Source organism: Polypterus senegalus, chromosome 2 (assembly GCF_016835505.1).
Source record: "Polypterus senegalus isolate Bchr_013 chromosome 2, ASM1683550v1, whole genome shotgun sequence".
Classification (NCBI taxonomy): domain Eukaryota; kingdom Metazoa; phylum Chordata; class Cladistia; order Polypteriformes; family Polypteridae; genus Polypterus; species Polypterus senegalus.
Window position 1 is genome coordinate 133,352,164 of NC_053155.1, and position 27,292 is coordinate 133,379,455.

Sequence of the window (27,292 nt, forward strand, 5' to 3'; positions counted from 1 at the left end):
AGAAGATGATGTACGAGGAAAATAATACCTCAAGGTCATTTTAAAAATAAAAAGTAAAAAGCAATAAAAAAACATCGTCCCACCCCTACCCTGTAGTCTCGCGAGTGACTCCCCTGTAGTTCGTTTCTGAATCGTTTTGGTGTGTCACTCACTTCTCACGTGATTGAAGAGAAAAGGAGGGTGGAGCTCACGTGATGATAATATTCTTCCTGGTTAGCTTCAGCCCAAACGCGAGACCTCCGAGTCCAGCGAGCGGAGAGTGTTGTTGGCAGTAATCGTCTTGCTTGTGGGAGAAGTCGGAGTTTCGTTGTTTGTTTTTCCTTTTCTTATTTTTTCCTGTTAAACTGTCTGTCGTTCATGTGCTGTGGCTGCATTCCTGGCTCCGACAACATGGCCTTCCTCTCCAGTAAACAACTCCTCTTGATTGGAATGACACTGGGTAAGACATTAATTGAAAATTGGTTTGGTGCGTTCGCCTGTTACGTTACTCCATTGCGGATCCGAATGTCTGCCGCTTGTTTGGTTTTAATGCACTGCTAGGGATTAGTTGGTTATAGGGCAGGCTTATTCTCTTTATTTTACCTGTAATAAGTCCGCGACGCAACTCGTCGTTTAGCGTACCTCCGACGCATTGCAACTTGATACCAACGTTGGTTGCTCATTCTTTACATTTTGACCTATTGCTCCCTTTGTGTCGCTTTTAGCAAGTGACTCGTGCTCGGAACTTGTCCTAAATTGTACTTCCTCCTTTTTTTGGTTTATAACATGCGCAATTTGCCAATTTATTTTCTCCATTAACAGGTCAAGCTATGGGTCGACATGTCTTAATGGCCTCTGTATGCACGACGCAACATTGTCTTTTCCTCCGCCACGTGACGACAGCGGACCATTTGTCAGCAAATGCTGGCCAGCACCCCTTACCCCCCCCTTCCGTTTGTTAGATGTTAAGCTGTATTAGTTAAGTGGTCACTCGGACCCATTGCGTTTCACGAAGAATTTTTTCCAATTCTTTGGTATTTTGTTACATCTGCAAATCGATAAACTATTGCAAATATATCTCAAGTAAGACCTAGGTCAGGTTAAGTACACTTCATTATGCCCGAGGGAAAACGTCTTTTGCTACACGCAAGATTTGTCAATTCAGGCAAGAACCAGTCACGACTCGACATGTTGATACGGGCTATAACTTCATAGCACAAACACAAGCAACAGGTCATGTGAAACAATTCCCATGAGCTTTCATTGATATTTTTCCCCACTTCAGCTGCTGTCAGGCCCATTTCTTGAATGACCCTGCAGAGGAGTTTCTTTCATCTTGTTGACAGTTGATGCCAGATATTTTTATCGGTAGTGATTAGGCATCAGCTTGATTGTTTACATTGCTTTGTAATGTGCTGTTTTGGTAGTTATGCATAAAGCTGTAAGAGAAAGTGAAACTTGGTGGGTAAGGATTTGAACTGTGTATGAGAAGGTAGCGGACTCAATGCCCACTCCTGCAACACTCAGGTTACTCTTTATAAAAATGTCACCACAGTGTTTTTTTTTGTTTTGTTTTATGTCTTATATAGTGACATTGGCGTTCTATGCCATAAGAGTGTTTAAAAAATGCAGCATTATAAGTGGAACTAAAATTTAAAAATGTAGGCTAGGTAGAAACCTGTGTGCAGTATTGAAAGAAATGTGGAAACATCAAATGCATAAAAAATCCAATGCAATATATAAATAATGTAGGTAGCAGTTGGAATAGAAACTAGTAGACACTGGGAAAAGCCCTGATTAAAAAACGTGGTAAAACCTAAAAAATGTAAGGTAGATAGATGAACATGATAGTCCATCTTGCAGTTTGTAATGTAGGAAGTACTAGGGTGTTGTACCGTGTTAGCCATTATGAATGTAGAGAAAAGCCAAGCAAAATGGCACCTTTTATTGGCTAACTAAAAATATTACATCTTGCCTGAAGAAGGGGCCTGAGTTGCCTCGAAAGCTTGCATATTGTAATCTTTTTAGTTAGCCAATAAAAGGTGTCATTTTGCTTGGCTTTTCTCTAATGTAGGAAGGATATTTGTTTAGATCAGCTTCATCAAACTCTGATCATGGAGTACTGCAGTGGCTGCAGGTTTTTTTTGTTCCAGCTATTTTCCTTATTAGTAACCAACTACTGTTGCTAATCATGCATCACAGCTGCAGCCTTGTTCGTAAGTTGTAGGTCGGATGTCCATAACCTGGGGACTACCTGTACTTGAAACATTTGGTTGCAAGTGGAGAAAAAGCCCCATCTGAGGTCCTCTTTGGCTTATATAGGGTAAGAGTAGTGTTGTTGGGGTTTTTTTGTCACTGCTGACTACTTTATGCCAGCATTACTCTATAGGGTCCAACACGATTTATCACTGGAGAGCATGCAAAATGAATAACTGGTGGTTATCTATATTACTAAAGGAAGGTTGTATATATGCATGGATGCCAGAGGCTAGATGCACCGAAAGCGCACACGCACAGCACCTCAGCACCCCAGAGTCAAACCCAGCAGCTTCCCAGAGTCAGTAGGTGATGCCCAAACAACATAACACAACCTACAAACTAAACATCAGGTCACAATACAAACGCCGCCCGAATGCGCACATCGCCGCATATACAACCTAATGATGTTGACCAGATAAATAACCAAGTGATTGGATTGCTTCCTGGAGAAAGCCACATCTTTCTAAGTACTGACAGTCGGTGTTGATTCTGAACATGAAACTGAGCATCTTAATTTCCCATATATTTAGAATATTTAAACACTGTTAACCAGGCCGGATTACCAGAACACAATCTTAACCTTAAAATAGGGACAATAGTCATGCTATTACCATAAGAAACCTTAATACTAAACAAGGTTTATACAATGGTGCATGGTTTGTCGTGAACAGCATGAGAGAAAATGGTATTGAGGCACAAGTGCTTACGGGATCCCATACTAACAATACTGTTTTGATTCCCAAAATTGACCTTACAAGTTCTGACCAGCAATTACCTTTTAAACTTAAAACGACGCCAATTTCCCATTAAGGCTGCATTTCCCATGACGATCAACAAATCCCAAGATCAAACCATGGACAAAGTAGGGATTTACCTATCTGAGCCTGTATTTGGACATGGACAACTTTATATTGCCTTTTCAAGAGTTCGGCGTTCATGTGGCATTAAAGTGAAGGTCTTAACTACTCCTTACAAGGCAGAGCTAATTCAAAGACAAGAAACCATCTTTACCAAAAATGTTGTTTATAAGGAAATTTTTGATTAACTATTTTGAGTTTACCATTTTATGAATTTTTTGTTTCCAATTTACTTAATTTAAACCTTTGCACTCCGAATTTTTACTTATGAGTTCAACAACTCAGAGACATTTTGGACTTAAATGATATAACAATTTAAATTTCAATTTTAGTATTAATAAATTGATTAATTTTAGTACAAATATATTTTAATTAAATGAAAACTTTCCCAGGAGGCTCCCACCCTCCATGATTTTTCATCCCTCCAAAGATCGGAGGGAACAGAAAGTGATTGCCATTGTTGGTTTTGCGATTCTTTAGAGAATCAAGGGTTTACTGATTGTAGCTAAAATATGTAACTCCAACTTTAGGTTCCAATAAAGGACAGAACAAAGTTGTTAAAAGAATGAGTGGACAGAATTCGGCATTGAAAAAGACTGGTCTATATATGCATAGTGGATTGATTACTTGCTGTCTAACATCCAGCTAAGGTATGTGCTTTGCTTGAAAGCAGAAACACCACACAGAATAGTCAGTACCAGATATTACTAGCATACAGCTCCATTCTGTTTTGCATAATGTACATCTCTGGGGGGAAAAAAAAATTTGACCACACCATTAAAAAGTATTCACGCAAGTTTAGGTTTATTTTTTCAAGGTCAAAGTTAATCTTGCAAACTGACTTTTTTTTTTGTCCCCCTCTGAATTCGGTTGTTAAAACTGTGAAAAGCAAGAAACAAAACTTAGAAGGTTGTAGAATTTCTGATTTATATTTCATTTACAGTAATCCCTCCTTGATCGCGGGGGTTGCGTTCCAGACCCCCCCGCGATAGGTGAAAATCCGCGAAGTAGAAACCATATGTCTGTATGGTTATTTTTATATATTTTAAGCTCTAATAAACTCTCCCACCCTGTTAACATTATTAGAGCCCTATAGACATGAAATAACACCCTTTAGCCAAACGTTTAAACTGTGCTCCATGACAAGACAGAGATGACAGTTCTTTCTCACAAATAAAAGAATACAAACATATCTTATCTTCAATTGAGCGCCGTCAGGAGCATAGAATGTCAGAGAGAGCGCTCGCTAAGAAAAGCAAAAAATCAATACGTGCTTTTAAGTATACAGAAGCACCACGATAAAGTGGCATTTTGTAGAGGAGCCTCCGTGTCCTCTGTGCAAACAGCCCCTCTGCTCACACCCCCTCCGTCAGGCAGAGAGAGTGAGAAAGAGAGAGAGAAGCAAACAAGCACCGTGCGGGAAGCATATCTTATATCATTGAGAAGTTTTAGTTAATATGTAATGCATGCTCTGATTGGGTAGCTTCTAAGCCATCCGCCAATAGTGTCCCTTATATGAAATCAACTGGGCAATCAAACTGAGGAAGCATGTAACCTAAATTGAAAGACCCATTGTCCGCAGAAAGCGGCAAACCAGCGAAAAATCCATGATATATATTTAGATGTGCTTACATTTAAAATCCGCGAAAGTCGAAGCGAGGGATTACTGTATTTTAGTGCGCAGGAGTTAATATATGGAGATGATTTTCTGTGAAGTTTTGAGTATAATACAGTGGACCCTTGACTTAACGAACTCCATTCGTTCGCAAAGGTCTGGTTATAATTCAAGTTGGTTGTAAGTCAAGACTATTTCTCTTAACAAATAATGGAAATACCCATATTGTGCTCCGAACCTCCCACAGCAACACTTAACCTTTTCATAATAAAAAAGGGTTGTATAATGCGCATAATTTACCAAAATACCAATAATTTTTCTAATGTACTAACCAAAAAGTTATAAAAAGTGCCTAGCCTACCAGAAACAACAATTTCATACTGTACTCATCATTTAATTTGACATCTTGGGGCTGCAGGAAGGGAGGAGGAGGAGGAGGAGAAGAATGAAACAGAAGGTGGTTATTGTTTAGAAGGAGCCTCCTTATGCAAATCTTTTCTTTGTAAAATTGTCGAGATGGTGGATTTCAACATGCTGCACATATTAGCGAGATCGGTCACGAACACCACTCTCATATTTCCGCACAATTTCCTTCTTCGTTTCGATTGTGATCGCTGTTTCTCAAGTTAATAATGACAGTAGTCGAGCACTCAGTTCAAAGCTGGCTGTGTTGGGAACTGCTGTAATAATACACTCCAAAGCAAGCCAGTGCTGACTCGGCCTGATGACATCATCATGTGCTGCGCCAGCCCACTAGCTAGCATCGCTTTCTTTACCTTTGTTGCCTTCTCTTCCTTCCTTAGCAATTATGCGTCTTGCTTGCCATGGTCTTGGTGAATTATATATATAGATAAATCAATGCACTGACCGAAATTACGTCCACAAACACATGTATCTGGACTCCGACTGACAGTTACGAACACTCTCGGCTGTTTGTTTACAATCGCACAAGCAGATACACGTGACCGCATTTGGGTCGTAACGCAAGATGTTGGTCGTCAATCAAAACAAAAATTTTGGTCGTAAATCAAGTTGTTGGCATGTCAGGCCGGTCGTATGTCATGGGTCGACTGTACTGTATTTGTTTTAGGCTCAAAACTTAATTTAGCTTTGTCTGACTTCATTTTAATTTAAAGACCTATCTTTTTCATTAAACCTTTTTTATTTTGTGTACACACTGGCAAAAGTGGCAAGGTTTTGTTTGTTTACTTGGTAATTATGCAATTTTGTTTTCGTATGTGTAAGTAAATTTTTGGTGTGGTTTTCTACGGTAGTTGATCGTTAAAACTTTGTAGTTTTGTTGCATTTATATAATTTTTTTTTTTTTTCCCCAATTTCACTCTTGATTCCAAGCACTTCTATGTATTTACAGGTGTAATATACTTAAACCATATAGCAACAATATGAAGCATATTAATCATATGGTACATGACAAGTGGATCTCAAGTAACAAACCTTGTCAGTTTAAAGCTCCGATAACATAACTGGGGAAGATGAAAACAAAAGGTCCACTTAACAGCATTTCTGTAGAAACAAACATTGGCTGAATGGGTCCCTAATAAACTGTAACCAAAGAAGAGACTGTTCTGATGACGGTGGCTGTCCAGCCATCGTCTTGTCCTAGGCATTACAGAGTATCATGCCTACATGTTAAAAAGTGGATTTTGTGTATTATTTTGGATTTTGTGTTAGGGATGGATGATGTATAAAATGTTCTAGTTGATTGATCGCCCTCTTTAAACATCATAGATTGGACTTTGAAAGGGGAGCATCAACATTTTAACGTAGTAACCCAACACTGCTTTTCTGCACTTTCTGTAGTTTTTCACAGGGTCTCATCATTTTTACTTAAATATATGTGGCAAGGTACAAGAATACCTTGTTTAATATAGAAACGCCCAGAAAGGCGATTAGGTGGCCAAAAGGAACTCAACCTTTCCTTTGGGAAAACTGTCTTCAACACGATTTAACCAAAACTTTGCTGTTTAAGCTGTTAGGTGGTGGTTGTTGCTGAGAAAAAAATCACAAGTGACTAACTTATGTGCATAAGCCATCCAGTGAACAAGGCAAGTATGGCTAGCACAAGCGTTAAAGACTTGTCTCGCACGCCGTTAAGAAACATAAAAAAAATTGACAAACGGGAGACCATTCAGTCCATGAAGCCCATTTGTTGAGGTAATAGCTGAATTATTCTAATATCTCATCTAGATTCCTCCTAAACTTTGTCAAGGTTTCTCTTTCACCTTCATATCTCTGTAGTTTGTTCCAGAGTCCCACAACTGTTTGAATAAAGTGCTTTCTGGCTTCAGTCTTAACTGAACTTCCCCTTAATTTCCATTATGTCCTCAGGTACAAGATTCACCCTTGAGCTAAAAGAATGTTGCTGGATCTACTTTATCCAATGCCTTTGAGGATTTTAAATACCTGGGTTAGGTCCCCAAGCAGTCTCCTCTGCTGGAGACTAAACAGGTTTAAGTCTTTGAGTCTGTCAGAGTAGGACTTGTCCTTAAGTCCTTGAATGTCTGTGGTTTTTCTGTTCTGCAGGACTTCATGTGGTGCTGTGTTTTTCTTGTACTGTGATACCAGGAATGCACACAGCACTCCAAGTGTGGTCTTATTTGTGCATTATATAGTTTGAGCATAATGTTCCTTAATTTATATTCAACAGTTTATGACTTATGATATGTTGCTTCTCTACATTGTTGCTTAGTCTATGGAAATGTTATGTGAACATGTACCCCAAAATCTCTTTCAGTGGTTGCTTCTTGTAATGACCGTATCTCCCATCTTGTATTTATAATTTAATGTTTTTTGCCCATTTCTCCGTATTAAACTGCATTTTCCAAGTGTTCACCCCAGAAGGCTGTTTGGGTATTTTTGAATTCTTTTAGCTTTCTTCTCAATGTCTGCCTGCCCTCCAGTTTTAGTTTCATCTGTGAATATGTCCAGTTTACTAACTACTGTATACCAGAATACAATGTCATTAATAGAAAAAGTAAAGGTCCAAGGACAGACCTCTGGTTGAATCCATAGATGACCATGCTTCACGTGGAGCATTTTCCTCTTACCTTTTCTCTTTGTCTCATGCCAGTTAACCAAATAGAGATCCAGTTTTGTAGGTTACCTCTGATGCCTAAAAAGTCTAGTTTCAGAATTAATGTTTGGTATGGGACTGTATCGGATGCTTTTTGAAAGTCTAAGTACAGGTGCATCTCAATAAAATAGAATATCATCAAAGTTAATTTATTTCAGTAATTCAATTCAAAAAGTGAAACTTATATATTATATAGATTCATTACTTGCAAAGTGTGATATTTCAAGCGTTCATTTCTTTTCATTTTGCTGATTATTGCCTGCAGGTAATGAAAACTTCAGTATCTTAGAAAATTAGAATATTACATAGGACCAATTTAAAAAATATAATTTTTATGCAGAAATATTTGCCTGCTGAAAAGTGTCCATATACACACTTAATACTTGGTCAGGGCTACTTTTGCATGGATTACTGCATCAATGCGGCGTGGCATGGAGGCAATCTGCCTGTGGCACTCCTGAGGTGTTATGGAAGCCCAGGATACTTTGATAGCGGCCTTCAGCTCATCTGCATTGTTGGGTCTGGTGTCTCATCTTCCTCTTGACAATACACCCATACATTCTCTATGTGGTTTAGGTCAGGCGAGTTTGCTGATCAGTCATGCACAGTGACACCATGGTCATTAACCCAGGTATTGATACTTTTTGTAGTGTGACCAGGTGCCAAGTCCTAATAGAAAATGAAATCGGCAGCTCTGTAAAGCTTATCAGCAGAGGAAAGTATGAAGTGATGTAAAATTGCTGGTAGATGGCTGTGCTGACTTTGGACTTGATAAAACACAGTGGTCCAAGGTTGTCTTTTCAGATGAAAGTAAATTTTGCATTTCATTTGGAAATCAAGGTCCTAGAGTCTGGAGCAAAAGTGGAGAGGCAAAGAATCCAAGTGGCTTGAGGTCCAGTCTGAGGTTTCCACAGTCAGTGATGATTTGGGGAGCCACATCATCTGCTGGTGTTAGTCCATTGTGTTTTTATCAAGTCCAAAGTCGGCACAGCCATCTAGTTGTAGGACTGTGGAACAAACTACCAAGATGTGAAATTGAAACAAACATGACAACCTTTTAATATATGTGTGAATGTTATATGATTTTAATTAAGTCAATCAAAAAAAATATATGTGGATGAGATAATGGAACAGCTTAGCTATTAGTTAAACAAACTGGCTTGATGGGCTAAATGGTCACCTAATGTTCATTAAATTTCTTATGTTTCTGTTCTAAATGTGAACATGGCAAAGATTACTATTGCTCCATATCACTGTGGACACTTGGTTGGGGGAAGAAATGATTTTCAGTTTTTCTGCTGGTTCACTATAACTCTTTATTATACCAGTGGGATAAGAAATTAGATTAATAGAAGGATGTTGAAAAGGTGTGAAAATATCAGTGATGGTTTTCGGAATTTTTTCAGGTTTACTGTTAAATCGTTTCGCTTTCTGTCCACTTTCCTTGGTGAGAGTTGCAGTGGCAACATGGCCAGCTGATGTTTTCCAGACAATTAAAGAGATATTATGCCTTCAGCATGTCCTTGAGTTTTAACTTCATATGGGTGCAGATGGGATATTCTTACTGCATCTAGACCACCTCTGCTGGTTGCTCTCTGGTTTCAGTAATAGCTAAAATTTTGATATTCTTTTCACATGTGACAAATATTAAAATTGGTGAATAAAGTGTAGATTTTTATTGCAGTTTTTGTCTTCCAGGCTGCTGTTTTATGTTTAACTTTGTATGTGACTTTTTGCTCTACATCTGAAATTGAATGGAAGTATATGCTGTGCGATTATAAATGTATCTTTTTTGGGATAGGGGGTTTTAAAGGAAATTTCTTCTTTAGCAGGACTTGGATGTTGTTTTTTGATATTTGATTACTTCCTGGAAACAGTGTTAAGTACCAGAGTAAACAGCAGCAAAAATGAGGATTCTTGGTACTCTGTTTTTGTGAAAGTAAACAAAGTCTGGTTTTGAATTAATTGTTGTACAAAGACCGATGTTTACCATGGTAATTGATTATTTTAAGACCTTGCAAGTTAAATGTTCGTAATTGTCTTGTAAGGTTACAATGTTTTACCTAATGTTTTATCATATAACTGGAGCTTAGATAATTTTTCCAAAATCCTTGGGAAAATTTTCATCGTTATGTGTAGCTATGGCACTATATTAAAATGTTTTAGCTCTTGATACCTGTCCAATGTACACTGTATTTAGATGTTGAATATGTTTTGCCGTTACTTGTTAATGTGTGCCATTCAAGGAAAAAATGTTGGCTAGTTTACATTAATCTGACTTTCTGTAAAGGGTCGTCATATGGGGGAAATGGATAAAACTGTGTCTCGAGTACAAAAAGTTTGAGAGCTCACTACTCTAATAAATTATCTGAAGCTCAAGTGAAACTAAATTCCCTTTTTTCAAAATTGTAAGGGAGCAAATTGTGCCAGCAGTAAACCTGTTTTATTCAATAAAATGCTTAAACTGGTATCTGAATAATACACAGTTAGTTAAACATAAAATTAAAATAATGACAACTTGCACAGTTTTGTATTTGGAGTTAGAGTATTATGTGATTGAATAGGTAAGTCCATTTGTTTTATTAGGTAACATACAAAGGGTGTTCAAAGAAAGGGTTATTCAGCAGTATTGATTTTTGTTAATAGGTAAAGATTACCTACTGTATACTAAAATAAGTGACCGGGCAAAATCAAGATCATGATTTCATTGAATGTTTAGCAGCACAAAACAGCACATTTTTTAAGATCCATTTTCAACAAGTCAGCCGTTCCCCCGTTATTAGTGATTGTATGAAGATGAGCTAAAGAATTCTGTCATAGCAGGAATCCTCTTGAAGTCGACTGACTGGCCTTCAAACTTCAAGGACAGAAGAAAATTTTGCCACTTCAGTGAAATGGAGCACCAATGAACGATAGTGTGTGAGATAAAAGGCCATGAGGTGATTAGTTATGGGATCAGTTAAATCCATATTTTGTGATAACTACATGACCATGAACAAGGCCTCAATGGATATTGGGGGTGGGGGGGGGTCATAATATTGCTCCTGAAATGAAGTATCAACTTAGCCAGCGGTGTTTCAAAGGATTTCTACAAACCCCCGAGCTAATGAATTTAAACTGGGGAAATTGGGGCAGCATTTCATAAGTGGTGATGAAAATTGAACACATTTCTCTGACATGAAGTCCAAACCCAAATCAGAACAGTAGAAGACCTCTGATTCTTCACATATGAATATAAATGTCTAAATGTTGAAGTGTGTGTCTTTCTGTCTAGCCCAGATGTAAGAGGTGGAATTGGGTTAAGGGCTCCACCTCCAAGGATACACAAACGAGGCCAGCACGTTGGCAAAAGAAAACCTCTGAAGAGTCACTCACTTAGCTGCTAATACAGAAGCAAGGCAAGCACATCAGCAAAACGGTATCCCTTTTACTTTTCCTCCCTCCACTAATACACATGCGATGCAAACATATCAGCAGAACGAAACCTCCTAGGAGAGAGATTTCCAGAGTAGTTCCTTTCAATTACATGACATCTCTACATTTTCAGTTTTTTTTTTTTTCCTTCTGACGATTTCAATAGTTCCTAGGACCCAGTGTTTTTTACAGCACAGGCTTACACAGCTAGTATTTAGTATTAATAAATAAATGAGGGTATGTGGCAGAAAAATCGTGTGTAGTGTTATCTTGAGGGTGTACTTCATACACGTTTGGAAAGGTACCTTTCCATGAGTTGTTACACCTAACTTAACGTCAAGATGTGGTCCAGTCTAACTACTGCCTTTTAAGATGTGAAGGGATACCTTCATAAAATGCACTTTGCCATTGAAGAAGACATCAAGTCTTCTGCAGTAGAGTGGTTGCCAAAGCAAGGTAAAATGGGTTTTTTCAGTTACACTAGGGGGCTCTGCCCCCCTGCTCGCTTCACTCACCAACCCTCATGCGGGCCCTATGCACTAGTCATTTCTTGGATCTGCCGCTTTGCTTTTAGATAAACACAAATATCAACTCTGATATCTCCATCTTTCGAAACTATTATTGCTGACAATTTGCCACATGTTGGTTTATTATATATGTGAGCATGATCTTTTGGATTCATATAGCAATCAAAGAAAACTTCTTTTAGTGTTTTTTCAGATATATTTTGTGTAAAGTGCAATACTTTTGGACGTATGGATTTGTATCCATTATTGGCTGTAGAATTTCGAATACGTCCGATTAGCTTGTCTGTAGTGTTTGTGGATACCACTTTCACAAAGTAAACCTTTTATTTCTCACTGATATGCCTCTTCATTGGGAAGAAACACTAATTTCTGTTGCCATAAGGAAAAAGACTATCTACAAGTCTCCAACTTCGTTTAAAGCCGAACAATATCTACATATTTGCAGTGCATCCGGAAAGTATTCACAGCACATCACCTTTTCCACATTTTATGTTACAGCCTTATTCCAAAATGGATTAAATTCATTTTTTTCCTCAATTCTAACACAACACCCCATAATGACAATGTGTAAAAAGTTTACTTGAGGTTTTTGCAAATTTATTAAAAAAAAAAAAGAAATCATATGTACATAAGTATTCACAGCCTTTGCTCAATACTTTGTTGATGCACCTTTGGCAGCAATTACAGCCTCAAGTCTTTTTGAATATGATGCCACAAGCTTGGCACACCTATCCTTGGCCAGTTTCGCCCATTCCTCTTTGGAGCACCTCTCAAGCTCCATCAGGTTGGATGGGAAGCGTCGGTGCACAGCCATTTTAAGATCTATCCAGAGATGTTCAATCGGATTCAAGTCTGGGCTGTGGCTGGGCCACTCAAGGACGTTCACAGAGTTGTCCTGAAACCACTCCTTTGATATCTTGGTGGTGTGCTTAGGGTCGTTGTCCTGCTGAAAGATGAACAGTCGCCCCAGTCTAAGGTCAAGTGCTCTGGAGGAGGTTTTCAACCAGGATGTCTTTGTACATTGCTGCAGTCATCTTTCCCTTTATCCTGACTAGTCTCCCAGTTCCTGCCACTGTAAAACATCCCCACAGCATGATGCTGCCACCACCATGCTTCAGTGTAGGGATGGTATTGGCCTGGTGATGAGCGGTGCCTGGTTTCCTCTAAACGTGATGCCTGGCATTCACACCAAACAGTTCAATCTTTGTCTCATCAAACCAGAGAATTTTGTTTCTCCTGGTCTGAGAGTCCTTCAGGTGCCTTTTGACAAACTCCAGGTGGGCTGCCATGTGCTTTTTACTAAGGAGTGGCTTCCGTCTGGCTACTCCACTGTACAGGCCTGATCGGTGGATTGCCGCAGAGATGGTTGTCCTTCTGGAAGGTTCTCCTCTCTCCACAGAGGACCTCTGGAGCTCTTGACAGTGTAACCATCGGGTTCTTGGTCACCTCCCTGATTAAGGCCCTACTCCCCCGAGCGCTCAGTTTAGATGGCTGGCCAGCTCTAGGAAGAGTCCTGGTGGTTTCAAACTTCTTCCATTTACGGATGACGAAGGCCAGTGTGCTCATTGGGACCTTCAAAGCAGCAGAAATTTTTTTGTAACCTTCCGCAGATTTGTGCCTCGAGACAATCCTGTCTCGGAGGTCTACAGACAATTCCTTTGACTTCATGCTTGGTTTGTGCTCTGACATGAACTGTCAACTGTGGGACCTTATATAGACAGGTGTGTGCCTTTCCAAATCATGTGCAATCAACTGAATATACCACAGGTGGACTCCAGTTAAGCTGCAGAAACATCTCAAGGATGATCAGGGGAAACAGGATGCACCTGAGCTCAATTTTGAACTTCATGGCACAGGCTGTGAATACTTATGTACATGTGCTTTCTCAATTTGTTTTTTTTTTATTTGTAATAAATTTGCAAAAACCTCAAACTTTTTTCATGTTGTCATTATGGAGTGTTGTGTGTAGAATTCTGAGGGGAAAAAATTAATTTATTCCATTTTGGAATTTTTGGAATAAGGCTGTAACATAAAATGTGGAAAAAGTGATGCGCTGTGAATACTTTGCATTGTATGTCCATATATTCGATCTCTTTTCACTGTTCCGTTATTTCACAGAGTAATTTCCATTTGTTAGTGCTAATGTGATCTTTGCTATCAAGATTTGAGACTTTCGAGTTTTAGTACTTTCATAATCCCCAACTTGCTCTGCATGTATATCGTGCCAATGTTTTTGAACCTCTTTAGGACGTTCTACTTTGTCTTCTGTTCTTTGTCATTTATTTTCACCCACCCTGCTTGGATCTGTTCGGTTTTCAGATCTTTTTTTAATTTGCACTTAGATTTTTATTCTTTTTTTTTTTTTTAATTCTTTGCTCCAACGCTTTTGGGCATCTTTTTGATGCGCTGCCCTTTCTTTACTTCGTTGTTGACTTTTCATCCGGAACATATAAAATTATTGTTCAGAAAAGGAGTAAATTGAAGAAAACTAATATTGTATGTCTTATTAAAATGAGGAAACGTAAAAATTATAAGAGCTGAGAGCACAGGAACTGCTTGACAATAAATAGCATTCACACGAATGAGAGGCGAGTAGACTGGATGTGGTTAAATCTCTTGGCAAAAAGTCTCGTCTCGGGACTTGAAACAAGTCTTGTCTCATCCCAGGATTTTTTTATATAATAGATATAAAAGGGGCGTGAGGATTCTGACAGACCCAATGTACACAAATACACATGTTGAAAAATAAAGCTGCTTGGTTTTTCTTATGTCTGGCTTAGACTATTTTAGTCTTCCTTTGTAGCTGCACATAATATCGTTTCCTGTGTATACAGTGGTGTGAAAAACTATTTGCCCCCTTCCCGATTTCTTATTCTTTTGCATGTTTGTCACACAAAATGTTTCTGATCATCAAACACATTTAACCATTAGTCAAATATAACACAAGTAAACACAAAATGCAGTTTTTAAATGATGGTTATTTAGGGAGAAAAAATCCAAACCTACATGGCCCTGTGTGAAAAAGTAATTGCGCCCTGAACCTAATAACTGGTTGGGCCACCCTTAGCAGCGATAACTTGCAATGAGTCTTTTACAGCGCTCTGGAGGAATTTTGGCCCACTCATCTTTGCAGAATTGTTGTAATTCAGCTTTATTTGAGGGTTTTCTAGCATGAACCACCTTTTTAAGGTCATGCCATAGCATCTCAATTGGATTCAGGTCAGGACTTTGACTAGGCCACTCCAAAGTCTTCATTTTGTTTTTCTTCAGCCATTCAGAGGTGGATTTGCTGGTGTGTTTTGGGTCATTGTCCTGTTGCAGCACCCAAGATCGCTTCAGCTTGAGTTGACGAACAGATGGCTGGACATTCTCCTTCAGGATTTTTTGGTAGACAGTAGAATTCATGGTTCCATCTATCACAGCAAGCCTTCCAGGTCCTGAAGCAGCACAACAACCCCAGACCATCACACTACCACCACCATATTTTACTGTTGGTATGATCTTTTTCTAAAATGCTGTGTTCCTTTTACGCCAGATGTAACGGGACATTTGCCTTCCAAAAAGTTCAACTTTTGTCTCATCCGTCCACAAGGTATTTTCCCAAAAGTCTTGGCAATCATGGAGATGTTTCTTAGCAAAATTGAGACGAGCCCTAATGTTCTTTTTGCTTAACAATGGTTTGCGTCTTGGAAATCTGCCATGCAGGCTGTTTTTGCCCAGTCTCTTTCTTATGGTGGAGTCGTGAACACTGACCTTAATTGAGGCAAGTGAGGCCTGCAGTTCTTTAGATGTTGTCCTGGGGTCTTTTGTGACCTCTCGGATGAGTCGTCTCTGCACTCTTGGGGTAATTTTGGTCGGCCGGCCACTCCTGGGAAGGTTCACCACTGTTCCATGTTTTTGCCATTTGTGGATAATGGCTCTCACTGTGGTTCGCTGGAGTCCCAACGCTTTAGAAACGGCTTTATAACCTTTACCAGACTGATAGATCTCAATTACTTCTGTTCTAATTTGTTCCTGAATTTCTTTGGATCTTGGCATGATGTCTAGCTTTTGAGGTGCTTTTGGTCTACTTCTCTGTGTCAGGCAGCTGCTATTTAAGTGATTTCTTGATTGAAACAGGTGTGGCAGTAATCAGGCCTGGGGGTGGCTACGGAAATTGAACTCAGGTGTGATACACCACAGTTAGGTTATTTTTTAACAAGGGGGCAATTACTTTTTCACACAGGGCCATGTAGGTTTGGATTTTTTTTCTCCCTAAATAATAACCATTTAAAAACTGCATTTTGTGTTTACTCGTGTTATATTTGACTAATGGTTTTAAATGTGTTTGATCAGAAACGTTTTGTGTGACAAACATGCAAAAGAATAAGAAATCGGGAAGGGGGCAAATAGTTTTTCACACCACTGTATGTATGTATAAATTTGACTTAGATTTTATTATCTTCGCTTCTTTCCGCTTAGTTTCGGGGGGAAACCTGTAAGGCCTTTTTAAAATTTTTTTTAATTTAAATTCTGACACTCTTGCAGGCATGAGGACTGATTTAATGAGCAATTTTATTAAAGTGATACTACATTTTAGGAAAATGTTAGTTTTTTTTTAACATCATGAATTGTGAACACGTTTTAGGTTCAATGCAGGATAGTGGGTATTTGTTCCAACCTTGCATACAAAGAACACTTAATATTTTATCTCATGTCTTGTCTGAATTTATATATAAATTATAGAACAAACCATGAAATGACACTTTCCATTCCTTTTAATGAAATGGCAGACTAGCACAAGTGAACCTTATTTTGAGGTTCCATTCATCAGGTAGGAGCCCAGATCCTCCATGATGCTGTATACTGAGATTGCAGTAGGACAGCGAGTGCCCTCCACAATTGTAAGAGCTGTTACCACTTTGATGCATCCTTCTCAGATGAAGGTGAATTTCTCTTTTAGGGTCTAGAATATTTGTTACAGCCTGAGCTAATGTGTTTTGTCAGAACTTCTTGTAGAGGTGAGTATGTTCAGCGAGGTACCCTACTGATTCTAAGCAGCTATTCCACCTGGTGTTTCCTGCCTTACTGGTTCCTGGCAGGCTTCCTGAAGAATGCAGACTTTACCCACATCACTAGTGATGCAGCCTCTAAAATATTTATAGTGCTGGCAGGTCTCTCCCAACAAAGTGATGATTTGACACAAGCAGGTTGAATGTACACTATTAGGCATAAACCCTTTTAAAACTTCCTGGAAGGCTTTCAGACCGTATGATGCATTGTCTGTAACCACTGCTAAAATTTCATTAAGATTCAGCTGGTTGTTGTGAAGAAGGGACTGAAGTGCTGCCTTTGAAAAGGTGGAAAAGTTGCAGCTCTCCATAAAGATCACATCTGCCAAAAAGTATTGGACTTCAGTACCAGTAATTATAAATAATGTACATAATTACAGTGATTCTTAAAAGTTAAATGTTTACACATTGAAAACGTGCATCATTATCATATGTAGGTTCATCTTCTGCATGTCTTAAAAATAATTACAAAGCAAAATAATCTGCAAGACGCTAAATCCGGGAATTAAACAGAAAAAAAACAGAGACCTGCTTTTAAAAGGGGCTTGTTGCATCTGAGGAGAAGCCTGCTCTTCTGCCCAGGTTTGTAGGTGGCGAGTTTATAACAGAAGAGTCAAATGTGGACCTTGGGTGCCTCGTCCCCTCGAGGCAAAACATTTATTAAATCCAAAAAAAATCGTTAACAACCAGGGCCATTCACTAATAACATTTTTCTGTGGGGAAAAACTTTAATACCGGTTAAATAAAATTTCATGTGCAATTAGAACTGCTTACATAAAAGAATTGCCATTTGGCCAAATGTCTACTCTGCTATCACTATGTTGAGAAATATGAGGTCTCGGCTATCAGTGGTTTAATCAACTACAACATAAATTTTATTGCAACAAATCTTTCGAAGAACTGTGTCCATATGTTTGAAGACTGCTCATTTTCTGGCAGCGTGCCTCCTTGTTTACAATGCTTAATAAAGAAAGGATGCATCTTTTTCAATCTTTGTTTTTGAGATGGGTTTTAGATTTGACGTGGTCATTGCAAGCAAGTATCTCCATGTCCGGTCTATGGTATGCTGGCAAAACTTGCAGAAAAGTTGTCCAGATTTGTAAAAGCCACTGGGATATTGTTGTGCCCTCAATTTTTAAGTTAAGCTTGTGTTTCTTAGTTTTTTTTTTTTATATATATAGTTAGTGTATCTGAGACTGCTCACTTTGATATTTCTTCTGCCTCATGGAGCTAGCTAATTCATGTGCCTTTTTAAACAAGAAAAAATACAGGAAACATGCTCACAAACAAGGCCACGACTGAATTTCTACAAAGAGTTGCATTTTCTTGAAAAACAAACTAGAAAATAGTATCTAAATGATTATAAAATAATTTAAGTTTTGTAACGGTCACCCCTTCAGTCTATACATTCTGCACATTTCTGTTTTTAAATCTAAAATCCATTTTTATCCATTAATTCCGTGATTCTGTCCATGTTGCATAGGGCCCTATTTTTTTTATTTTTTTTTTTCCCTCTCTCTTGTTGGGAAACATAAGTAAAATACTTTGATCTGCCCTACTTTTTTCTACTCTTTCTTCATAACACACTCCTGCTATTCTGTCCTTGAATGCTGTATTAGCGAGGCTTCTCTCCCAAGACCAAATCTGTACGGAGTGTGCGTCGCCCAACTGGTTGTAGTGAATGTGGACAGATGGTTTACTCGCCAAGAAGTCAAGGCTGAGAGTCCGTATGCTTTAATGAAGATTTCTTGCCATAAGTAATACAAGTATTAGGGCGTAAAACCATTGATGACTTGAAGGTAAAAGGAAGATAATTTCCTTAACCTAAATACGATATGGTGGGAACTAAAGTAAAAACAAAAGCTGCGCCAATAGCAAAAAGGGAGCTAGGGAAATACCAAATGCATTAATTAAATGGGGGTGGAGGTAGGAACGTACCAAACAGTTTAATAATATTAACACGGGCTGCTGTAGTAGCACACTCCCCGTCTGGTATCGTCAGCACCATTAATCTTGAATATTAACATTACAAGAACAGCCACAATCAACAATAAACCTTAAATGAGTTCTCGGACTCAATAGTCACAAGTAAAACCTTTGTAACTGAAGATGGTGGAGATTGGTGTGACCTCTGAAGGTTCATGGTACATCAGCAATGGTGGGACTGAATTGGTCTTTGTGACGAAGTAACAGGACAACTTCGGTGACTGGTCTGAAGACCCTTCCGTCATCATTGGTCATGGTCTTTACAATGAGACCCATGGGCCAATTGATCCGATGAGCTTGGTGAACCTTCGGTAAGACCAAATCCCCTTCTTGAAGGTTAGGTATTTGTACTTGCCATCTTCTGCGGTCTTGTAAAAGGTTCAGATACCCTTTTCTCCATCTTCTCCAGAAGCAATAGGCAAGGTGTTGTACATGTCTCCACTGGCTTATGTGAAGGTCGTGGCTGTCAAAGACTCCATGTGGAGTTGGTTCGTCATGATTGTTGTCCAGTGTTTTCTGCATGAATGTTATGAAATGCTCTTTCATCTCTGGTTGGTTCTTCATGTGTTCTCTTAAGTGAAGCAAATCTTGATACCGCTCGCTCACGATTATTGGGAAGAATGGGCCTTGGATTGTGGAAGGGTAATGGAGCTACCCAACTGTTAGAACTATGTTTACAGAGTTCCTGGTCCATAATTTTGATGAACTCTTTATCTTCAACAGAAGGAGCTACCTTGTTGTCGTCGTCACTGGTGGTCTGGAAAACTGTATGACCAAGATCGTCTTCAGGCATAACCATACCGAGCTCTTGTATGTTATCAAATACCTGTGTGTGCAGATTAGGTCTCTCTTTCACGAAATAGTGGCATGGGCATTGTCTGAAGTAAGAGACATGCCCCCTTTCAATCACACTTGTCTTATAAGAATGGATGCTGCCAGGTCTGTGTGTTTTTATTTATGCAGACATCTCCCACAATGACCCAACCTAAATCCGGTCTCTGGGAATAAGGGGCATCATTTGAGCCATTACACTGTTGACGTACCTTATGGACTCTTAAAATGTCTCTGCCCAGCAAAAGCAAGATGTTAGCATTCTTGTCAAGAGGTGGGACACAGCTGGCTATATGCTTCAGGTGAGGATGGCACCGTGCTACTTCTGGCGTGGGGATCTCCTCCCTGTCACTTGGTAACTGGTCACATTCAATCAGCGTATGAAGTGGAAACTGTGCGTTCCCTCGCACTGCTTCCACAATAAAACCATCTTCTATTCTTCCTGTAGCATTCACTAGGCCTGCACATGTGCCTAGGGTATAGGGTCAAGAGTTCCCCTTTAGATTGAACAGGTCAAAGAACTCTGGATTTGCAAGCGAACGATTACTCTGTTCGTCTAAAATAGCATACATTTTAATGGCCTTCTCTGGTTGTTCCTTGTGGAACACCTTTACAAGACCTATTTTGGCACAGGATCTTCTACAAAGTCCATCTCCACATACCTCGGTACATTTAGATGATACTGGCCTTGGCATTTGTTCAGAGCTCTCCCTGCCATGCCTGGAGAAGGGGATAGAGTCCTCTTGGGAATCTGGATGGAGCGCAGTAACATATGCTGGTTGCTGCCACACTCAGAGCATTGAATAGTGGCCTTGCATTCTCTGGCAAAGTGCTCCATTGAAGCACAACACCTGTAGCAGATTTCATGCCTTCGAAGAAATCCCCTGCGCTCTTGCATGGGCTTCTCTCTGAAAGCATGACACTTCTTTAGAGGGTGTGGTTTTTATGTATTGGGCAGTAATGGTTGGGATCGTCAATTTTCTCTTCTGTCACATCCTTACTGGCAGTTAATGTGTTGTCTGAGATTCCAGTCTTAAGAATGGAAATAGTGGTCCTTATGTCTAGCGCTCAAGTTCTCATACCTTGCTGTTGTTGAGATTGGCATGTGTGCTTCATTCATTGAGAAGCTTGGATCATTTTTGGCCTTGGCAATCTGTCTAACAAATTCTGAGAAAAAGAAGAAAGGTGGAAAGGATACTTGATGCTGCTGCTTGTACTTGGAACCCGCCAAAGTCCACTTCTCTTGAAGATGGTATGGCAATTTTGCCACCAAGGGGTTATCACCATGAGCAGTATCTAAATAACTGAGACCGGGTAGAGGTGTATCTATTTTAGCAATTTCAAGTTCAAGAAGAAGGTCACTAAGTTCCAAAAGCTTGCGGTCATCCTTGTTGGACAGTTTAGGAAAGTCCTGTAGCCTTTTGAATAAGGAAAGCTCCATGACTTCGGGGCTTCCATATGTTTGGTTTAGACTCTCCCAGACAAGGGTGAGGCCTGTGGATGGATTGTTTATATGGACATTTTTAAGTCTTTTGGCATATTCTGTCGATTGCGGCCCAAGCCATCTCACCAGTAGATCTAGTTGTTCTTTCATAGGTGAGATGTCTTAAGTCGTGGATTTCTCTCTTAAATGTGGATCTCCAGCTCCTATAGTTTTCTGGGATGTCATCGAACCTTGTGAAACCAGTATTGATGAGTTCTCGGCGGATCATGTACCTTGCAAAGTCTGATATTTCAGCTCTTTCTGATTTCATGCCCATAGATATTCCTTGCAGATTACTGTAGCTGATGGCATCTGGATCATGCTTAGGTACTAGTGGGGTACATGGAGTTGCAGATAGATTCAGCTCAGGTTGTCCAAAGCCCAGGTGTCTTAAGACATGACTCATTAAAGAAAACTGAGTTTCTGGAAGCATATAGCATTTCCTGGGAGGTTTAACGAAATTCTGATTATATCTGGGAAAGGTCTTGGCAGTGCATCAGTAGGTGGTATGAGTTTTGAATACTTGCGGGGATTCATGGTACTCGCAATGGGGTGTGGATTAGAGTGGTCTTCCCTGCTGGGTGGTGTGGCTTCTGGCAGGTTATGTGCTGGGGTATTGTATGTAAAGGCTTTCTATTGTGGTCTTAAAGGTATTGTCATTATTCTGATCTAAGACAAACTGGGAAGTTCGTTTTACGGGATCTTCTGTGGTGGTCAGCCCGAGGGGATGGTTGACTTCGTTCTCTTCCTCTACGGCCTCTTCCAAAGTACTCAATTTGGCCAAAGCCGCTGCCTCCTCTCGTTGCGTTTGGAGGACCTCTAATGGAGCCTCTGCTTGCATGCGAGCTGCTTCTGCCTTAAGGGCTGTTTCCTTTTTAATAAAAGTAGTCTGAATCTTAGCTGCCTCTGCTTCTGCATGGGCTAAAACCAGTTGGTTGCTTAAGTCTGATCTTTGGGAATTTGATCGTAGAGATCTAAATGATTTTCTAGAGTGCCTAGATGAGACAGAATAGCAGGATGCAGTATCATTAAACTGTCTTATCCTATTTTTTAACCTTGACTTGACTTCAAGAAATGTGATGTGCCTTTGCTGATCAAGGAGAGTAATGCTATTTAACTCCTGTAATGCTTCTTCCATGTTTATATTTAACAAAAAGGCATAATACTTTTCAAAATGTCTCTTATAGTTTTCATAGGTATGTTTAAGTCTTGCAAACAAGTCCTTTAATTGCTCTGGACTGTCACTGGCATCATCAGCAATGGCAATGCAATGAATAGTTTTGCTTCATAAATCTAAAAGTCTGTTTGACATTTCTATCCTTTTGACTTTCGAACCCTTCTCTGATTTTTTTTTAAAGACGCCTTAACTGTGTATTTAGGTCGGGCAGACAGTTTTATCCCAATATCCTCTTCAGGTGGGAGTAATTCACCTTTTGCTTCCTGGGACTCCCCAATTCTAGTGAATGCGCTGATTCCTGCTGAGACATACTGCGATGAGGAGCGCTGGGCAGGGCTGAGCCGAGAGCGAGCACGCAGGGGTCACAAAAAGTTCAGCAAAACAGCGGCGCAGCGGTGTCGGCGCAAAAGTTCAAGCTCCTTCGCTACGCAGTGAGTCAATAAACAATGATATTTTTTCAGAGCCCTTCAACTGCGTGAAAATTGAAAGTAAAATTACTACGTAAACTGAACAAGGACAAAAATAGCAAGATAGTCTCTGTTTGAGCTGCCCTAGCGTTTAAAGGGTTCAGCTTTTTAGGTATAACGAAGACAAGTACTTAAGGAACAGTTCTTTGCTTAGCCCTGGGTTTGACACGATCAGATTAGAAATCCGTCCTTTTACTATTCTGTCCCTGAACGCCTTATTAGCAAGGCTTCTCTCCCAAGACCAAATCTGTACGGAGTGTGCGTCGCCCAACTGGTTGTAGTAAACATGGACAGATAGTTTACTTGCCAAGAAGTCAAGGCTGAGAGTCCGTATACTTTAATGTAGATTTCTTGCCAGAAGTATTAGGGCGTAAAACCATTGATAACTTGAAGGTAAATGGACGATAATTTCCTTAACCTAAATACAATATGGTGGGAACTAAAGTAAAAACAAAAGCAGCGCCAATAGCAAAAAGGGAGCTAGGGGCAAACCAGATGTATTAATTAAATAGGGGTGGAGGTATGAACGCACCAAATAGTTTAATAACCATATTAACACGGGCTGCTGTAGCAACACACCTGCCATGATGACTGTCTTGAGTGAATTCTTTGTCTGGGCCAGTGGCAGTATTCTCCAACATTCCAAAAGTTGGTGTTCTGTTAATTGGCAACTCTAAATACAAGTGGATATATAGTTAAGTGTGCTCTGTAGTGGACTATCAATTGAATGGATAAGTTTTGTTTTACACCACACTACAGTATACAGCATTAGTACACTGCCTATGAGCATAAATTTTTCCGTTTCTAAATTTGGCTATTGCTGTATGTGGAAAGATAACAAAATTCAACTTTATCAACTTTTTAAATATATATATTAGAGAGAGAGATATACTAGCAAAATACCCGCGCTTCGCAGCGGAGAAGTAGTGTGTTAAAGAAGCAAAATATGATGCAGTAAGAAAAGAATCGATGAATGAAACCTGTCATCTTTACAACGATTGACAAACACGGAATGTAACTTGAACACAACACATCCTACAAATACGAACCTGATTGAAAGAAATAATGATAATCAAATCCTTGATGACAACAACACTCAGTAACACTCACAAAACAAATACTGTATATTGACAGTCATGTTACGTTATTTTTAAAATGTTCCCTTTTCTTTTTCTAGCTTTTTTAACACAGTACTTCTCCCCTGCGACACGCGGGTATAGGTATATATATATATATATATATATATATATATATATATATATATATATATATATATATATATATATATATATATATATATATATATATATATATATATATATATATACACAGTAATCCCTCCTCGATCGCGGGGGTTGCGTTCCAGACCCCCCCGCGATAGGTGAAAATCCGCGAAGTAGAAACCATGTGTTTGTGTGGTTATTTTTATATATTTTAAGCCTTATAAACTCTCCCACCCTGTTAACATTATTAGAGCCCTCTAGACATGAAATAACACCCTTTAGTCAAACGTTTAAACTGTGCTCCATGACAAGACAGAGATGACAGTTCTTTCTCACAATTAAAAGAAAGCAAACATATCTTATCTTCAAAGGAGCGCCGCCATAAAGGAGCTGGAGCAGAGAATGTCAGAGAGAGCGCTCGCAAAGAAAAGCAAACAATCAAAAAATCAATACATGCTTTTAAGTATACAGAAGCACCGCGATAAAGCGGCATTTTGTAGAGGAGCGTCCGTGTCCTCTTTTTCAAACGCCCCTCTGCTCACACCCCCTCCGTCAGGAAGAGAGAGCGAGAAAGATAGAGAGAAGCAAACAAGCACAGCGCGGGAAGCATATCTTATAGCATTGAGGAGTTTTAGTTAATATGCAATACATGCTCTGATTGGGTAGCTTCTAAGCCATCCGCCAATAGCGTCCCTTGTATGAAATCAACTGGGCAATCAAACTGAGGAAGCATGTAACCTAAATTAAAAGACCAATTGTCCGCAGAAAGCGGCGAACCAGTGAAAAATCTGTGATATATGTTTAGATGTGCTTACATTTAAAATCCGCGATAGAGTGAAACCGTGAAAGTCAAAGCGCGATATAGCGAGGGATTACTGTATATCTTTATCTCTATCTATATATCTCTCTCTCTCTCTCTCTCTCTCTCTCTCTCTCTCTCTCTCTCTCTCTGACTGTCTTGAGTGAATTCTTTGTCTGGGCCAGTGGCAGTATTCTCCAACATTCCAAAAGTTGGTGTTCTGTTAATTGGCAACTCTAAATACAAGTGGATATATAGTTAAGTGTGCTCTGTAGTGGACTATCAATTGAATGAGAGAGAGAGAGAGAGAGAGAGAGAGAGAGAGAGAGAGAGAGAGAGAGAGAGAGAGAGAGATTCATTAGATGAACGGTAAAAAAGTAAGAGCGAGGGAAGGATGACTTATTGAGGCATGCAGGCTGTAGTGCGTCAACTCTATCTGAATTGCGCGATCACAATTGAAAAATATATCTTTTCAAGTTCTATTTAGTCCATATGTGTCAAACTCGAGGGCGCGGGCCACATCCGCCCGCGTGTAATTATATCCGCCCGCAAGATCATTTTATATACTGTATTATTGTTATTAAAGCCGGGTATATGAAGCGCTGGTAACACAAACTACAGATCCCATAATGCAGCGCTTCAGCTGCCTTGCCGAACACTTACCGCGTTAATCAAGTCTACCTTATGATGCTGCAAGTTATTGCGAAGCTAGCTCACACGATGCTGAAGAGAAAATTTGATTCTGAAAATAGAGCCTTTAAAAGGCTGAGGCTGAGTATATGTTTACTGAACCCGTGTGTCTCATTTGTGGAGCTAATGTGGCTGTAATTACAGAATTTAATCTAAGACGGCACTATGAGACAAAACATCAGGGTAACCTGAATGCAATGCAGAAGATACAGAAAGCAGCATAATTAAATAAGAATCTGACACTTCAGCGGACGTTTTTACCCGTGCACAATCACAAAGTGATTTCAAGTGAAGCTGCTTTTATGGGAGACACAAATGCACCAGTGCACCTTTCCCTGTTGCCAAGTAATGTTAAACCAAGTCGTCACTACGGTGTTCCCAAATACGCACTTTGCTGATAAACTGAGCGCACTGCGCACGGAGTTTGCACAGCGCTTTGGTGACTTTGAAGAACAAAAAAAGTCCGTCTACATGCGGCTCGAACCTTGTGCATGTTTGGTAGCACATATCTGTGTGAGAAGCTCTTCTCAGTGATGAAGACTAACAAAACAGCACACAGGAGTCGCCTCACTGATGAGCACCTTCAATCCATCCTGAGAATCTCCACAACACAGAACCTCACACCAAACAGAAACGAACCTGTGGCCAAAAAGATGCCAGGTGTCCAGCTCTAAAATGACATATGAGCAAAGACAACTGAATGATTTGATTTGTTATTGCTGAAAGGAACACATTTTATTTATATTTCCAGGTTTTGTTATGCAGCATGTTCATATTTGAATTTGTATAATTTAGACAGGATATATTTTTATGGAGAGCAAAATATTACAAGTTGTTTAAGGTTTGAGTTGATTTATTCACGAAAAATATTCCTGTCTGTTTTTACCATTCCTACCAAAGATATTTCTGTCGACTAAATAAAAATTCCTTCTATTTAAAATTTAAATAGAACTTGAACAAATACGATAGTTCATAGTATCCACGCAGACTTGCACGTAAGAGCGGGAGTCATCCGTTTTAACAAGCAGCGTATTGCACTGATACGAAATAGCTATGTATGTATGTATGTAACACTCATCACTCACAACAGTGACAAAACAATTACATTGACAATCATGTTACGTTATTTTCAAAATGTTTCCTTTTCTTTTTCATTTCTTCTTTTAACACACTACTTCTTAAGCTGCGTATTTTGGGTATTTTATATATATATATATATATATATATATATATATATATATATATATATAATATAGTGGCGCAGTGGTAGCGCTGCTGCCTTGCAGTTAGGAGACCGGGTTCGCTTCGGGTCCTCCCTCGTGGAGTTTGCATGTTCTCCCGTGTCTCCGTGGGTTTCCTCCGGCGCCGGTTTCCTCCCACAATCCAAAGACATGCAGGTTAGGTGGATTGGTGATTCTAAATTGGCCCTAGTGTGTGCTTGGTGGGTGGGTTGGCACCCTGCCCAGGATTGGTTCCTGCCTTGTGCCCTTTGTTGACTGGGATTGGCTCTAGCAGACCCCCGTGACCCTGTGTTTGGATTTAGCGGAGATATATATATATATAACTATTATACTGGAAAGTGCTGCATGATTAGTGTTTTCAGATTTACTACTAATTATGCCAAAATAGTATATAATCTCAAAATGTGTCCTTTGTGTGGTAAATCTTAAAGCATGGTGAAATACATAATCCAGCATTACAGTTGGGATAATGTTTTCTTTCCAGATTTATCAGGTATATAATCAATAAAATGTCTACCAATAAGACACTTTGAATTGATCCGCAACGTGCTGGGTCGACCACATCTCTTTACCAATAGTGTGGACAGTAGATGTGTGGC

The 27,292-nt window shown here is 39.5% G+C and overlaps 1 protein-coding gene across 1 annotated transcript in view; it reads left to right on the forward strand.

Annotated features, from left to right (window-relative positions):
• The first annotated feature begins 231 nt into the window (after nucleotides 1-231).
• lamp1a (lysosomal associated membrane protein 1a) overlaps nucleotides 232-27,292 on the forward strand; it is a 72,681-nt gene continuing 45,620 nt past the window's right edge. The window contains exon 1 of the mRNA XM_039744645.1: nucleotides 232-439. Coding sequence (XP_039600579.1) covers nucleotides 358-439 — 82 coding nt within the window. The 5' untranslated portion in view covers nucleotides 232-357. The remainder of the gene's footprint in view (nucleotides 440-27,292) is intronic.